The sequence below is a fragment of the Maylandia zebra genome, linkage group LG2, assembly GCF_041146795.1.
Source record: "Maylandia zebra isolate NMK-2024a linkage group LG2, Mzebra_GT3a, whole genome shotgun sequence".
NCBI classification, from domain to species: Eukaryota; Metazoa; Chordata; class Actinopteri; order Cichliformes; family Cichlidae; genus Maylandia; species Maylandia zebra.
In genome coordinates, this window is record NC_135168.1 from 4525776 (window position 1) to 4542298 (window position 16523).

General features: G+C 43.2%; 1 protein-coding gene across 8 annotated transcripts in view; it reads right to left on the reverse strand.

The window, feature by feature from the left end:
* The window catches only part of LOC101474584 (ankyrin-2), a 93830-nt gene that overhangs the window by 45431 nt on the left and 31876 nt on the right, over window positions 1-16523 (reverse strand). For 5 of the 8 annotated variants that reach the window (XM_076888469.1, XM_076888455.1, XM_076888460.1 and 2 more), the window contains exons 6-22: window positions 14972-15157; window positions 12644-12667; window positions 10863-10961; window positions 9242-9340; window positions 8325-8423; window positions 7694-7891; window positions 7494-7592; window positions 5615-5713; window positions 5397-5495; window positions 5099-5296; window positions 2743-2841; window positions 2316-2414; window positions 1684-1881; window positions 1290-1388; window positions 1091-1189; window positions 922-1020; window positions 747-845 (exon numbers count right to left, since the gene is read on the reverse strand). In XM_076888469.1, coding sequence (XP_076744584.1) covers window positions 747-845; window positions 922-1020; window positions 1091-1189; window positions 1290-1388; window positions 1684-1881; window positions 2316-2414; window positions 2743-2841; window positions 5099-5296; window positions 5397-5495; window positions 5615-5713; window positions 7494-7592; window positions 7694-7891; window positions 8325-8423; window positions 9242-9340; window positions 10863-10961; window positions 12644-12667; window positions 14972-15157 — 1992 coding nt within the window. The remainder of the gene's footprint in view (window positions 1-746; window positions 846-921; window positions 1021-1090; window positions 1190-1289; window positions 1389-1683; window positions 1882-2315; window positions 2415-2742; window positions 2842-5098; window positions 5297-5396; window positions 5496-5614; window positions 5714-7493; window positions 7593-7693; window positions 7892-8324; window positions 8424-9241; window positions 9341-10862; window positions 10962-12643; window positions 12668-14971; window positions 15158-16523) is intronic. The other 3 variants (XM_076888441.1, XM_076888434.1, XM_076888451.1) reach the window with 1 other exon arrangement.

Here is a 16523-nt window from a genome sequence, read left to right on the forward strand (position 1 = left end):
TATCACTTCCAGCATAAATGAAGACAGGAAACTAAACAGCAGTGACGTTTGTAGGGTTACTGAAGTTTGGCTAGCTGGTATATAATGATGTGCTACGTGACCGCTAGCAACACAGCTATGTTAGCATAATTTAAACAAGCTAACTTTTTTTCCACTCGATAAAAGTTAACGTGAGTGTTCTCGGTGGTCAGGAACAAATGTAATCGCATGGCAGGATGCTGTAAAAGGACCAAACTTCAGCCAGGAGAACAACTGAGATAATCCATCCACAATACGAGGTTAGTCATTCATATACTGCTGCATGGGCTGGGCTGTAGTTACATCCTAAGGTTTTAAAAACTGAGCTTAAATAAATGATTAGCGGTAATAAAAGCCGAGGGAGGTCAACAGTGATCACTGACTGTTTTAGGAGCTTTTTGAGATCAAATAGAAGAAAATACAAAACATTAAACATGTTAACAACACAAAAGCCATATTAAACGCAGACTACTTTAGGCCCGGAAGTAGGATTCGTCACGTCATCACTGAACAACCGGATAGGCTCATAAAGGACAGAAGGGTCCTGACCCTGCAGGTCTGTGGAGGTTTCAGGTTTTCTGCATGAATTTCACTCTGGCTGCTCTGTTTTCCTCCAGCAGGTCAAAGCCAAACCTGAGAGTTTTATCTCTCTGCCAGCTGTCCAAGGTGTAGCCGGCCTATCGCAGCTCGGACAGGCTCTAAGAAGTGTGCAGGTGTGTGTGACGTACCGTGGTGGTGGTGATGATCTCTTCAGTCACAACCCTCAGTGTGTCCACCACAGAAATATAACCCAGCCTCCGAGCAATTCCCAGAGCTGTGTTGCCATTCTGCACAGGAAAGCAAAGCATTATACGTGTGTGTGCATGTGTGCGCGTGCGTGTTAGTGTGTGTGTGCTTGCGTACCACAGTGGTAGCGTTGGGTTTGGCACCGTACTGCAGCAGCACATTAATGATGTGCGTGTTTCCTTGCTGCGCTGCCTGATGCAGGGGAGTGTATCCGTTCTGAAAGCACAGCAGAGGTGAGTCCTGTTTGTTCAGCTCTCATTAAAACACTACAGCTGCTTTTCAGTACCTTAGTCTTGGCATTGACACTTGCGCCATTCTGAAGGAGGAAGTTGACCATCTTTGCGTTTCCATAGTGACATGCTACAATCAGCGGTGTGTAGCCCAACTGTGAAGCAAAAACAGATCAGTTACATTTCTTTAAGCCATGAATAACAACACCAGAAGCTGTTACTGTTATTAAAGGGAAGAAAACCCTTTTTTCAGACCTTGGTCTGCTGGTCCAGGTTGGCACCGTTTCTGGCCAAAATCTCAGCAACGGCCACTTTGTCCTCCTGAGCTGCCAAATGAAGGGCAGTCAGGCCGCTCTGCAGGAGCAACACACAGACACGCATTAACGCTGTTAGCTTACAATGCATGATAGTGCCCTATACCAAACTATCTAGCTTTAGCCATTACTCTGCAGGATACAGAAGCAGAGGACAGGAACTGTGCACAGTTTATTATCATTATTCAAATTTATTTCATTCCATTTGTTGTCTGAACCTTTTCTTTTTTACTGTTGACATTTCTAATTGTGGACACATTAGTAGCTTTATTAACAACAGCATCTCTAAACAGGGCAAAGATGCATCACATGCTCTGGGTGAGTTTCCACAGTACCTTGGTGGGAACGTTGATTTGAGCTCCTTTGGTTATTAGCAGAGCGGCCATGTCCGCATGACCCTCCTGGGAGGCCAGATGGAGTGGAGTGACCCCCTGCTTGGTCAGGATGTTAGTCTCTGCTCCGTAACGCAGCAGCACTGTGGCGATCTCCATCTGGTTCTTTTTAGCCGCAATATGCAGAGGAGTGTAGCCGTTCTGATTGGTGCAGGACACACGCGAGAGTTGCTGGTCAGCAAATGTTGAATATCATTTTTACTTTTAAGACGACTGTTTATCAGAGAGTTTGGCAGTGAATGTATGCTGATGCTGTCACTCACTCCTCACATATGAGTCAGTCACACACGCTTTCATTAGTGTGAATGCACAGGCTGTGCTCTATTGTGGCTCAATAACACATAGACTATCCTGCTGCTTCAAATGTAATGGATTCATCAGCAGCTGAAGCAGCAAACACTCTTTCTCCTCCTGAGGGAATTTCAGATATCATTGAGGCTTCAGAGACGTTTTTGAAAGCAGTCTTTAAAAAACAGGACAGAGCCGTCGGCTGTGACGTCCCTCTGGCTCTAGCTTGTAACTAGCTGGCTAAGAACAATCCTATTATATACTACATCTGTGCTCTGTTGAATCACCTTTGCCATTGTGTGTGGTGACGCTCCTTTGTCCAAGAGCAGGAGCGCCACATTCTGGTTATCATAATGTGCTGCGACGTGGAGCGAGGTGAGGCCATTCTGTAAGGTATGGAAGGATTAGACAGAAGCTTTAGAAGGTGAGATGAGTTAAAGTAATATTAGACAGCATCACCAGGCTCTTATTATGAACACAAAAATGTGCATGAAGGAGCAAAAACAAGATCATTGATGTGAACAGGCACCTGTTAGCTTTTTGAGTCAGGGTTAGTCTAAATGAAGGGACAGCTGATGTTATTTTTTAAACCGTACCAGCATTCCTGCAGTGAACTTGTAGTTAACAGGAAATTCAATAAAATAATCACATCTCATTGTTTTACAATACTTGCTATGAATTTTAAGGATTGCAAGTTTCTGTTTGGATCCATACCTTCCCAGCAGAGTCAGGAGGGGCGCGACGCTGTAGCAGAAGTTTGGCTACATCCAGGCTTCCATACTTTGCGGCCACATGCAGCGGAGTAAAACCTTTCTGTATTAGGAGACAACCCAAAAAGTGACACTAAGAACTCTGTTATAAGACACCAAGTGCAGGAACTCCGTATTCAGAAATCACAGGATAGGCTTTAATTACAAACTTTGCACAGAAAGTAAGGACATTTGTGTTTGGTGGAGGATTTCTTTGTTGCTACAGTGTTAGCAACACATCTTACTTTTATTTTCCCCTAAAATCGTGCCACATTCATAAACAGAGTGCATTTGTGGGTTGAGCAGCAGAGTTGAGTTTGTATGTTGAGCAGCAGAGTTGAGTTTGTGTTGAGCAGCAGAGTTGAGTTTGTATGTTGAGCAGCAGAGTTGAGTTTGTGTGTTGAGCAGCAGAGTTGAGTTTGTGTGTTGAGCAGCAGAGTTGAGTTTGTATGTTGAGCAGCAGAGTTGAGTTTGTATGTTGAGCAGCAGAGTTGAGTTTGTATGTTGAGCAGCAGAGTTGAGTTTGTGTGTTGAGCAGCAGAGTTGAGTTTGTGTGTTGAGCAGCAGAGTTGAGTTTGTGGGTTGAGCAGCAGAGTTGAGTTTGTATGTTGAGCAGCAGAGTTGAGTTTGTATGTTGAGCAGCAGAGTTGAGTTTGTGTGTTGAGCAGCAGAGTTGAGTTTGTGTGTTGAGCAGCAGAGTTGAGTTTGTGGGTTGCACGAATTAAAACCTTGCCAGATGTAAAGTATTACTGTAAATATTGTTAGAACATATTAAGTATTGTGAGTCAACAGAAATGTTCTTACTTTTTGTATTATTTCTTTTTTATTTACTTTGTCATACTAGTACTACTATTGTCGTAGTATTATTTAAGCTTTGTATTTAAGTACAGTATAAAATATAAGAGGAAAAGACCTTCAGTTACTGCCAAAATCTGTGTACTGCTATAAACAGTTCATAGTAGCAAGCTGATGCAACTGCAGGTAACCCACAGGGAACGTCCATTTTATTTAAAGGCCAGCAGAGGGGGCACTTTAGCTGTAAGGACACACTGAACCAGCTTGTTTATGATGCAGGCCTGTTCATGGAGAGAACAGCCTTTTGTCTCTTAAAAGCAGAATTCAATTTAATAGGTACACAAAAAATTTAACTTGTTTACTTACATTGCATTGTGGAAAATACTGATATTATGAGAAAATATGGACAATTATGCACAATTTGATGTTTATAAGGATGGCGCTATAATTGTGTTACAGTGTAACAGCGACAGCCACACCCCTCGCTCCCCAGAGAGAAGTCTAGGAGAGAGCAAAAGCACTGAGGCCTGACAAATGCAGCCTCACACAATGCTTTGTCTCTTCTCATTATATGAATAGATTAAGAGGTTGGTCTGTCTGGGATTGGGTACAAAGTAAAGATCCTGACTGCACAGCCTATTAAACAGTCATGGTGATAAATCACTCAGCTGTGTTCAGACTCCATGAACAATTCAGAGGGACGTAGCAGCTTTACTGCCTCATCAATCATTGATCAGAAGAATCCCACAGACAGACCAGGAGATGCAGTATTATAGTCACCTCTCTATCCCAGCCTTCAGCAGAGGACTACATGGGGTCGAGACATAAGAGTCAACGTTCAGAAATGTAGGCAGGTCGTGTTTACAGGCTACACACTGATAGCTGATGTGTGCATGTACCTGCTGATTTTTAAAGGCTAGATGCAATGGTTTGAAACATTAATGTCAGCTAACATATGTGGTGTGGAGACAGACAATTATGAACCAAATTGTCACGACTTGGTGCCAAACTACATCTCTTTTGATTCAGCTCTTTATTATAAGTGCAATAAAAAAGCTGTATTTGTTTGTCTGATTGTTTCATTGTTTTGTTCTTGGGGATTTTTCAGTGATATATTTGTTTCCATTATTTCATTTATTCTTTTTGTTGACTTCCGAGAGCCTGAGTTGATATTTTAAAGCGCTGCATTTGATTTATTACATTATATAGCTGTCACATACACAGCTCCTTCCAGTAGACTCACACAGCTCATGGTTCTCTGTATTTCTATATATGAATGAGTGATTCACAGTAAAGTGAATCTTATGCATCGACAGGCGTCACACAAACAGCTTACAGAAGGAACAAAGTGAACTTCAGGTGATTTCTGCGGGACAGGAACCCTGAATGTTTTCATGTTTTCACTTTTTGCAGCTGCCATGTTGAAAATTAGAAATTAGAGCTTTACATGAACTGAAAACTGTTCGTTCCACTGCTCTGTGCACTAAATCACACCATGGAGATCCAAAGTCTTCTCCCACACTCACCTTGGTGGCTAGTGAGTGTGAAGCCCCTGCCTCTAGCAGAACCGAGGCAGTCTCCACCTGCCCCTCCCTGGCAGAAATGTGGAGGGGGGTGTAGCCATTGGTTGTGGCAGCATCAGGATGGGCCATGTGCTGCAACAGCAGCTGCACAATCTCAGTTTTCCCCAGGCGGGATGCAATGTGAAGGGGCGTCTGCTCCTCCTAAACAGGACACGCAGTAGAAAAAGAGCTCAGTGACCATCAGAATGAAAACGTTAAAGATTCTTTATCACGTGTGCAAATGTGATTGCAGCAGTCTTACACGTGCCCGAGCATCTACCATTGCTCCATTCCTCAGGAGACATCTGACAACCTCCACCTGACCTGCCCGGGCTGCCATGTGTAAGGCCGTTTCTCCACGCTGTGCAAACGACAACATATGGCTCAGACGAGTCAGCGCACATTCTGAAAACCTCACTGTCACGCTGTGTTCATCTGACTTAACAAATTGCTGCATTTGCCCCGTTTCACATCACTCACAATATTGCTGACGTCAGCCGAGGCCCCGTTCTGCAGCAGGAGCAGGACGATGTTCAGGTGACCCATGAAGGCTGCTACGTGGATGGGCGTCAGACCCGACTGAACACGGGAGAAAGCACAACAGAGATGATTGGACAGAATGAAACGCACATCAGATGAATCAGTGAATAATATAGTGCGTTATGTCTGTGTGGTATGCAGCCATTAAATGCTACAACTGCAGGTGGTCATAATGGACAATACATTCTTATCTTTCATTAGAAAAGAAGAGGAAAACTGATACAACAAAACCTTTAATTCTGGTCTTTATGACTAATTTACCATCAATATTTTTCAATTAGAAATCAGCTTATTGCTCTATTTGTAATTATGTCCATCAGTACTGTCTATAGCAGGCGTTTTAGATCTCACCGTGGGTCAACAGCAGTGTTGGTCAAGTTACTTGAAAACAGTAATCAGTAACTAATTACTGATTACTTCCCCAAAAAAGTAATCCCGTTACTTTACTGATTACTTATTTTCAAAAGTAATTAGTTACTTAGTTACTTTTTAAAAACACGATTTCCAACCTGAGTAGGTGATAAAGCGATAGATCTTTCAGCCCAATTCTACTTTTTCTGCATAATCCATCATACAAAATGTAATCAAATGGAAAAGTCTCTTTTTAAAACTTGTTTTATTAGTTTTAATCTTTTAACTTTATGCATCAAGCAAAAATTTAATTATATGCAACATTCTCTGACTGGAAGAAATTAGTTTAACATTTAAACCTATTTTCTGCACATTCCAGCTCATAAAATAAAATATTTTTTGTGTTTACACTCAGTCTTTCAAATAGATGCAAGTAAAACACAGCAGAAAATAAATAAAGTCAAAGACTCAGCGGTCCTGTTGCTCTATTTTCACCTGTAAAGCAGGAGTGGGGCAGGCGGAGGTTTACCCTGGTGCAGGTGTGCCGCGGTCAGTGGAAGAATCCGCGAGTTTCTCTGTGAGTTTCCCATTACGTCGTAGCTACTCGGTGCTTGTTGGAAGTTTAGGGGTTTTTTCGCTGTAAAAAGAAGTTTTCTTCCCACGCACAGCGGACACTAATGTTTTTGTCACTTTTTATGGAATCAAACTCAAAGTAAGGTCAGTACTTCCACGCTTTAAACGCTGCACGCTCATACTCTCTCTGCACTCGATATATGATCCACTGTTGATCTGCACACAGCTGTTGTCACGAACGTCGCACTCGCTTACGTCACTGTCGTGAGACATTCTCGCAAAAAAATCACGGTTTTAGTAACGCAGTAACGCAGCGTTCCTACGGGAAAGTAACGGTAATCTAATTACCGTTTTTGCAATAGTAATCCCTTACTTTACTTGTTACTTGAAAAAAGTAATCGGATTACAGTAACGCGTTACTGCCCATCTCTGGTCAACAGTCCTGAATCACATGATGAGGTCATTACCAGGCCTCTGGAGAACTTCAACACATGTTGAGGAGGTCATGTAAATCAGCTGGACACGTCTAAACCTGCAGCTCCCCCATCCTGGTCTATAGAGATGTTCATATTTGAAATTGTTCAATAACAATAAGCCTCCTTTAATTCTATTCACTACACCAAGAGGATCTACTCGGCCTGATGTTATTACATTACTATGAGTACTACTGAGTCAGTTTGTCACTTTATGACTCCAGTTATACCCGTGGGATGTTGCTGTTAGCATGCTGCTGTTAGCATGATGTAACTTTAGATTGCTACCTTTGCTACATGTAACCAAATTCAAGTATCATGTATGCAATGTCACAGATTTGTTTCAATAGTAATATTTTAAACGTATAGAGAGCAATAATAAAGGCATTTCTGCAGTCGGATTACTCCGATGTGTAAAGCACCTCTGTAATGGCCTGGATGGAAGCTCCATATTTAACCAGCAGCTCCATCACCTTCACGCGGTTCTTCTTACAGGCGATGTGCAGCGGTGTGAAGCCATTCTGTGGAGCAAACACAGTGAACCTCAGAAGAATTCCAGGTGCATGTGGACAGATTGTGATCCTTTTTCCATTCGTGGATCCGTGTTTTCTTCGTGACCTACCAGTGCCCTGGCGTTAGGGTTGGCCCGTTTGTCCAGCAGCAGTTTGGTGACTCTGTAGTGACCGCAGTGAGCCGCCACATGCAGTGCTGTCAGGTAGTCCAATGTGACATCATCAACAGGAGCCTTGTGCTGTAGAAGGTGTTTGACGCATTCAATGTGGTCACCTTGTGCTGCCATGTGCAGAGGGGACAGCCCGTTCTGTGGGAGGGGACAGTTGGTTCAGCAGAGGAGAGCTGCAGGTGAAATGCATTGTTGGTTTGCTGGAAGTGTAAATAAACAGCTGCAGCGTTTCTTTTTATCTCTGATTGATAACACAGCAGTTTGACTCACTGCTGTTTCTGTAACAAACACTGATCTGTAGATCTACTGTTGAGCATTCAGAGTATTTGACAGAGAATCTGTTGAACATGCTCATCGTGTTTTATACAAAATAATCCCTCAAACTCATCATTTTATATGCAGAAAGTGCCAAAACCCTACAACACGTGGGCTTGTTTATCCTTTGACCTCTCCTTCCTCCCACCTCGCAGAAAAAGCTCCTGCTGGTCACCAGCAGACATCACGAGCCCTTAGCTCCACAGTGACACGTTACACAGGACACAACCATGACTTTAGATGGTGAATGTGAGACCTTGGTCCTGGCCAGTAAAGGTGCTCCTCTCTCCAGCAGCAGCTCTACAGCCGTATCGTGTCCGCTCCGAGCAGCACAGTGAAGCGGAGTCAGGCCGTCCTACGAAACCAAGACAGTAAATGTGTATCGACTCTGGATGCTGCAGGACAACGATGGCTTAACTTTTCATAACAGAAACAGTCCTGATCAATTCATCCTGATGTTTATTTAAAAAACATACCAGATATTAGAACATTCAAACTAAGGATCTATTCATTTTACATTTTGAGTCATGTATGAACACAGGCTACAAAGGATGCAAGAAACACAGACAAAAACAAGTCAAGCAGATGTTTTTCTCTAAGGACACACGGGGTGACTGATGGGCAACAACAACAGTAACAGATTAGTTTCAGTGCTTATCATATTCATCATCAAATCATTTAGATAATACAGAGATATCTCTGTATGTGAGGGACAATGTCAGGATCCATTATCCATGAGCTATTAATGTAATATCATTACATTAATGTACAACAAGTCAAAAACTGAAGTGGACTAACACAGTGCTAACATTTTTCTCTGAAAAATGGCATCACATTACTAAAATAAAGTCCTCAGTTCCATCATTTTATTGGTTTGAATATCTGTATTGGAGTAAATACACAATTTAAAGCATTAAGAATATCATAAAATTTAATTTGCACTTTACAGAGCAGCAGTTTATTAAATAACAGATCATGATGCCAGTGGCAGACCTACAGGTCAGAATGAACTAAAAACAACCCCCCATCATATCTGTTGTTAGCAATGCACGCGACCATTAGTTACTACGTGGATGTAACAGTTGCACCGCTGTGGGAGTGTGCGAGTGTGGTTTAAAGATAACTAGCTCCAAAGCTCAGGTTACATTAGATGTGTGCGTTTGAGGTACTCACCCTCGTTTTAGCATCAATCTGAGAGCCACGGTCTAACAACAGGCGAACCATGTTTGTGTTGCCACGCTTAGAGGCCACATGCAGTGGAGTGATCCCATTCTGCAGACAAAGACGCACAAAAACAACAACTCGTTAAACACGTCGGCTCAGAATCCAAATGTTGGTATATGTGTGTGTGAGCAACCACGCTGCTTTGGTGATTAAAACAGGAAATGTGACTGTGTTTTGTGGAAGGCGTCGTTTAAACAGGCGTTTGTTGCCTGACGGTGAGGGAGGGTTGTTGTGGTACCCAGTGCAGTCGTAGCTTTTATAGGCTCGTGTCAGGATCCAGGACGACTGACGTTGGTTTGTAAGACTACATTAGCAGGAACATTGATTAAAAAGAACCAAACTCTGTGTTTTGGTCAGTTATATATTAGGGGTGCAACGATACTCGTATCGATATTGAACCGTTCGATGCAGTGCTTTCGGTTCGGTACGAACAATACAACATTTTTAATTTATTTGATCAACTTTCCTTCTGACGATGCTGTCTGTGTTGAGCGCTCAGTGGATCTGCGCTCGACAGTGCAGCCTAGGCGGAGTAGTCGAACGCAGATCCACTGAGCGCAGTGCAAGCTAGCAGACAGAAGCTAAGCTCCTTGCAACAGGCAAATTGAACCTCCCCCACCCTCATTCAGATCTGGTGTTTGGAACTATTTTGGTCTTCATGTGACGTATGACCCTGAAGGTAAGCGCGTCATGGACTAAAGTAAAACAGTATGTTGGATGTGCCATGCAATGCTCAATTACATGGGTGGGAACTAGTGTGTTAGCGCAGTTAGCTCGTTAACGTGTTGGCCGTCCAGCCCCACGCACGGGGCGATCCGCGGTAGCTCGTTAACGGAGATTTGCCGTGTTGTGGCGTTAAGGTCATTTCAGATTAACGCTGACAGCACTAGTGGGAACACAACGAATATGACTGCACATTTACTCCGAGATCATCCTAGTGCAAAGACAAGTGGAAGCAGACAAAACAACAAGCACCATGCTACAAACTTTAGCCGAGTCATTTAGACAGCCGTTAGCACCTGATTCTCCTTATGGGGACCTGATATGTTTAATATGCTGCTGAGAATATAGCCCAGAAGAAGCGTCTAGTAGAGCTTTTATTTTGAAAGAGCCATTTCTCTGTAATAAACTCTCTTTTCCAAAGATGAGGGATTCCTCCATCAGATAGATTTATTTATTTTTTATTACTTTGTTGTTTCAGCAACATTAAATTTAAAAACTGTACTTTTGAGTTAAAATATATATTTATAATTTTAATAACTGACAAATTAAAAAGGCACGAACATTTTTTTTGTATCGAAAAAATATCGAACCGTGACACCAAAGTATCGAACCGAACCGTGAATTTTGTGTATCGTTGCACCCCTAATATATATGTATATATGTGGATACAGAACCAGCACAACACTGAGCTGAGTCAGTCGTGGACAGTCATCACTGACTGAACTCTGTTGTGGCTGTAGAGTTACCCACTGACATGTTTTCATCCTGTCCACTAAAGCTTGTTTACAGTCTCCAGCTTACACTCATACAGTTCAGACCCAAATAAGTTATTAGGGTTGTTTCGTACCCTCGCTGTGAAGTCAACCGCTGCCCCTCGGTTCAGCAGGAGCGTGGCCACATTCACGTTCCCATAGTGGGCAGCAATGTGCAGGGGGGTGAATCCACTCTGCAGGACAGAAAGATGCAGACACACACACAGCAGGACAGAGCACACACATTAGCTTCACGGTCATGTCAACTTTGACCTTTAGTCTTCCCAGCATGCAAAAGTTGCATCAAGAGTAAAAGAAGTAAATTAAAATCAAGGACGATGAAAATCTGACTTAAAAATAATCATGTATATTCACTGGTACTAATATGAAAGTCAGAGCATCTACACACAACCCCAAACACACATCACGTCCATGCAAACTGTGTAAAGAGACCAACAAATGCTTTTAACACGAGTGAAATGAAAAAAGATCAAAGAAATCAGCACAGAGCAGACGCAGACTGTCATCCAGACGGACACAGACAACACTGTCAGTAAACCACACAGGTCCCCATCAACACCAAAGTGCACTATGTTAGCTGTTGTTAGCAAAAAGGATTTCAGAGTAGGTTGGAGGAGTTCTTGCCTTACCTTTCCATTCTGTTAGTGTTGGTCCGATTTAATGTGAAAAAGGTGTTTACAGAAGCGTGAAGAACACAGTGACTAACGAGATGGTTCAAAAGTTTACAGTCAGAAGCTTAGCTGCAAATTAAGGAAGCATGGATGCAACATGCTCGTCTGTGCTAACATATTAGCTTTATACAGTTATATTATGAGCTTCACAAGCTTCCCATGCTGTTGCTGAGCTGCACTGTTTACAGATTATTTTTGCATCGACTGGAAGGTTCTTTAAAGAAACGCATGCACTCTAAAAGAAATGTTATAGAAGCTGCAAAGTGTGGAAGACCATGGGTGGAAGAAACACAGTGCATGTTTGCCTTTGAGTGCTCATCGTGTGTCCAATAAGAGGAATTATTGTTTTTTATTTGTTTGTTTGTTCCTCCTTCTGCAAGCTGCATTTTTAAAGCTGAACGTGACATTTATCATAACATCAGTGTCTGAATCTTTCTCGGGTTTCTGATGTAACACAGTTTGTTCTTGTGATCGTGGTGATGCATCGTCCGCCCAGTTTAACATGGAAAGCTACTGATGTTGAATCGTCTGTTTCAACCATCACTCGTATGTCCCGGATGTTAAAGACATGAAAAGATGTCAGCGTTGCTCGTCTTCACTGGCCTTCCATACTTAAGCAGCGATGTATTATAGCTTGTCTTACTTCTTGTAGTGCAGTGTGTTATCTTATATGGACGGGCTTTGTAATATTATCAGTTTGTAAACAATACTTTAAGCTGCTGCTCAGAGTGCATTTCTAAAACATGCAACACAAAAAGAGGCAGAATTACAGACTAAGAGACGGTGCACATCACACACATTCATAATCGAAGCTTACAGAAAGTAAACACAGTCATTAAAAAACAACAGTTCAGTTTTTAGAGTCAGTCTGAATGTATTAGGGCCACACGGGGGAGGAAAACCGAAGGGTGATCCTGAGCTGATGATCAAAGAAATCAAACAGACTCGGGTGAAAAATCAAACTAAAACCTCAGAGATAAGCAGCAGTGGTTGGCCATTCCTCTCAGCCATGCACGGTGGCCTCTTATTATTAATATCAAATCAACTGAAACACACAGAATGGACCAAATGATATCATGTACACCAGCTGTGGAAGTGAGAGAAATAAAGGCAGTGATAACAAAGGAAATGACAAAAGGATGGGACTGTGTGAGCCTGTGGAGAGTTAAGGAGTGTGTGTATACCTCAGTAGTCCTATTGACCATCATCTGTAGCAGGATGGGGGAGGGAAAGATCAGTTCAGTTAGGCTGCGTCACAGACATTAGCTCAGCTGTGCAGACTACAGAGGACGTGGCTGGAGCTGCTCAGTCCTGTCAGAACTGACAGCGCTCTCGTTTGTGTCGTGGCTCACTGTAGCGTCAAATAGCTAAATGATCCGTTTCTTCTTTGACTACTTCTTTAATAAAGCACAAATTCTGTGAACCACCTGGAATTAATACGATGTTTTCATAGTTTAAAGACTTTAATGACTGAGGAAAGGGTTGGGAGACAGGAAAGGCACCGTGCTGCCCCCTATCGGGTCGCCCAGTCCGACCCCGGACAAAGTTTCGGGAAGCGTTCTGGGTCAGTAAGTCAATCCTCAGCCTGTTGTTGCCTCTGAACTAACAAGTTTGCTTTCAGCTCGTATTATATTACAATATTACTCTCATCGCTAGCATTGAGCTAGCTTAGCATTGGGCTAGCTTAGCATTAGCATTTTTGCTAACTTTTCTGACGTTCTTCCTGAAGTAAAGGGAAGTGACTTCCTACTGTTTCCTGTGGTGGTAGCTTAGCATTGGGCTAGCTTAGCATTAGCATTTTTGCTAACTTTTCTGACGTGCTTCCTGAAGTAAAGGGAAGTGACTTCCTACTGTTTCCTGTGGTGGTAGCTTAGCATTGGGCTAGCTTAGCATTAGCATTTTTTACACCTAACCCCATTACAATGTTATATATATATAAGACATATAATATTCTATACAAGATCACATTGTTGTATTGCTGCCCAGATCATACAGTTGTGCTGAGATCACAGTAAAAGGCGTTACTGTATAAAAATAATGCACCGCTTTCTGTTATTGAGAACATTTCACTTCGTTTTCATAGCATATTTAGTAATAACTACATACATGATCATCGTGTTGTGTTTTTCAGTATCCGAGTAACTGTAACTACTCGAGCTACTCTCTTCTTTATGACTCATGTTCAACATGGCTGCATCCCAGCAGCAGAAGCACAGTTTAGTAGATGTGTGCGTGGAGCCTAAATAGACTCTATAGTGTTGTTACATAAGAAAATCACTGATGTTTCGCTGATATATGGAAAGATCATTTTCACTCCAGCCACGTCACTTCAAGCTGCCAGCCGGCATCAGAGGAACAGTCGTAACTATGAACTCGAGATCCAGCCACAACAGTGATTCCCATCAATATTAAACGGACACTTTAACCCTTCCAATCTCTCGCTGATGGTCAGACCACCGTGTGCATGCAATCTTAGATACGACCACCGTACAACCTGCAGACAGTGGCACACTCCATGCAGTGGACAGTGCTACGCTTAGACACCGGTGCAGCGAGGAGGAGGGTGACGAGAGGAAGAGTGCGAGAGGCGGTATTTAAACAGAGAGAGGGGAAAAAGGGAGAGAGCCAGTTAGTGACGTGTGAAGCACAGAGACACTGAATGAGACAGAGGACAGAGAGACACACTGATGCAAACACAAATATCTGAGACATATTTATGCAGCTTTACTGCAAATATCACGACAAAGACGCTGTCTGTCAATGGTGGAATAGATATCTGTCCTAGAGTGATCAGTGTGATAATGTGCAGATATTGTTTCTCTGGGCTTTCCTGACCTTTGAATCTAGGTGAAGACGGCTCTGTTACACGACTCAGAGTCACTGAGGACACAATCTGGTCACTAACGTCTCGGTGGTCAAAAACATTTCCCACCTTCAGCCTTGATCTGATCCACTGGTAATATTAACTTTAATAATCACTGTTTAACTTCAGCGTGGATCCTGTTTACACACCAGGCCTCGTACTGGAGGTGAGCACCATCGCACTAACAAGCAGAAACATTTCACAGTTATGGGAAGAATTATCATTGCTGTTGGGAACAAGAAGCACGCTGTGGGTCATCATCAGGACCCCAGGTAGGTAGGAGCATCACTGCCGTGGGTTCAAGCCTGTCTTCAGTTATTCTCTGCAGAAATGCCCGTCGATCCCACACATCACACATCTGCATTATTCCACTCGCCTTGATGAATCTGCCACATTCCCACCTACTCATCTATTTGGGACTATGACAGAAGAAACAGGCCCCTGTGATTATACAGAGAGGATATAATGAGGCGTCTCAGCAGGATAACTGAAGAACAGGTTCAAACCTCGTGTTGGAAAGCTAGAACCACTGTTACACTGTCACCTTCATGGAGCTACAAATAACCACAGATCTGCACAAACACAGATCACCACACTCACTGGACTTCTGCACATGCCAACACTTAGCCAAAATACTGCATGGCCATACCTTCGACTGGACATCGGCGTTGTGGTCGTTCTGGAGGAGCAGGGCTGCTGATTTGGTGTCGTCTTTACGAGCTGCAATGTGCAAGGCAGGCAGGCGCACCTTGCCTTTCGTATCATTTTCTAATAAGACAGACACAACCTGGTTGTGGCCCTGCTGGAGCGCGATGGCCAAAGGGGTGAAGCCATCCTAGAAGAAGGCAGACGGACGACCGGTTACATGTCATTTAAAATAAAAGTTTAAAATACACTGCTCAAGAAAATTAAAGGCATTTAAACTTCAGTCTGTCCAGTTAGGAAGCAGAAGTGATTATGAGTCCGTTTCACCTGCTCCGGTGTAAATGACAAGTCAGTCCTACAAAAGTGAGGGTTGTGCAGGTGGTGACCATTTCGCTAATGTCCTCATCCAGGCACAGGAACACTGACATTACACCTGAATCAAATTTCAGCTGCACAGGTGGACCAGCTCCTCCTGGACGGCGTGACTCCCGGCAGTTGGAATTAAGAAATATCCTGAGATGGGACATGTTCCTCAAAAATGAACTGATGCACATGTCTCCAGCACTATGCACCAGCTGGCAAAGATACGCCTCCTCAGCCATCACTGGCAAACTGTCTTGATGGGTGATGTTGAAGCACGATAACATTTGCTGTCACCAGACTCGCTCGTGTTAGTGTGAACCTGGTCTCATCTTTGAAGACGATGGGACACCAGCAGCCCACCTGCCAGTTCTTGTGTTTTCAGGTAAAATTCACACACAGTGTTTTAAACTAGCTGGATGCAGTGATGTGCTGATTAAGAGTTATGATTCTCATAAATCCAGGAGAGGTGGCATTAACACTGGAATCTGTTACGGCCCGTGGCCATAGCAAATCTGTATTAGCTGCTGTGCTGTGTCTCTTTCCTGTGTTTTAAGAATCTCTGCAGGTCCTTCCTCTAATGAAGAGCAGTGGGCTGCTGATTGGACCATGGAGCACGTGACTGGGTTCAAAAAGCTGCTCTGACAGCTGCCAGGAGAGAGACTCAGACCTGGACCTGGCCTCCAAATTCTTTGTGTTGTGTATGTGTAGGCGTGCTGCTTGAGAGCCGCCAAACGTGTGCAGTCCAGTGCCTGTGCGTGCACAGGCTGAAGCGGTGAGCCGCCTTTTCTTTTGAACTGTTTGCTCCTGTTTCTGGGCTACGACGCGAGGGGTAGCTATTGTCATTGTTTCTTTCTTAGGGTTGAGCTAGTTTTCTGTGGCGGGACTTCGTTGGTTTTGTTTATTATTTTGGCCGGGGTTCACCCCAACCAATCACAGCAGATGGCCCCGCCCCTCCCTGAGCCTGGTTCTTCCTGTTAAAAGGGAGTTTTTCCTTCCCACTGTCACCAAAGTGCTGCTCATAGGGGGTCATATGATTGTTGGGTTTTCTCTGTATGTATTATTGTAGGGTCGACCTTACAGTATAAAGCACCTTGAGGCAACTGTTGTTGTGATTTGGTGCTGTATAAATAAAATTATTTGAAATGATATGACCTGCATTCAAATTCATCTTCCTGAAATGTATTTATCATGTA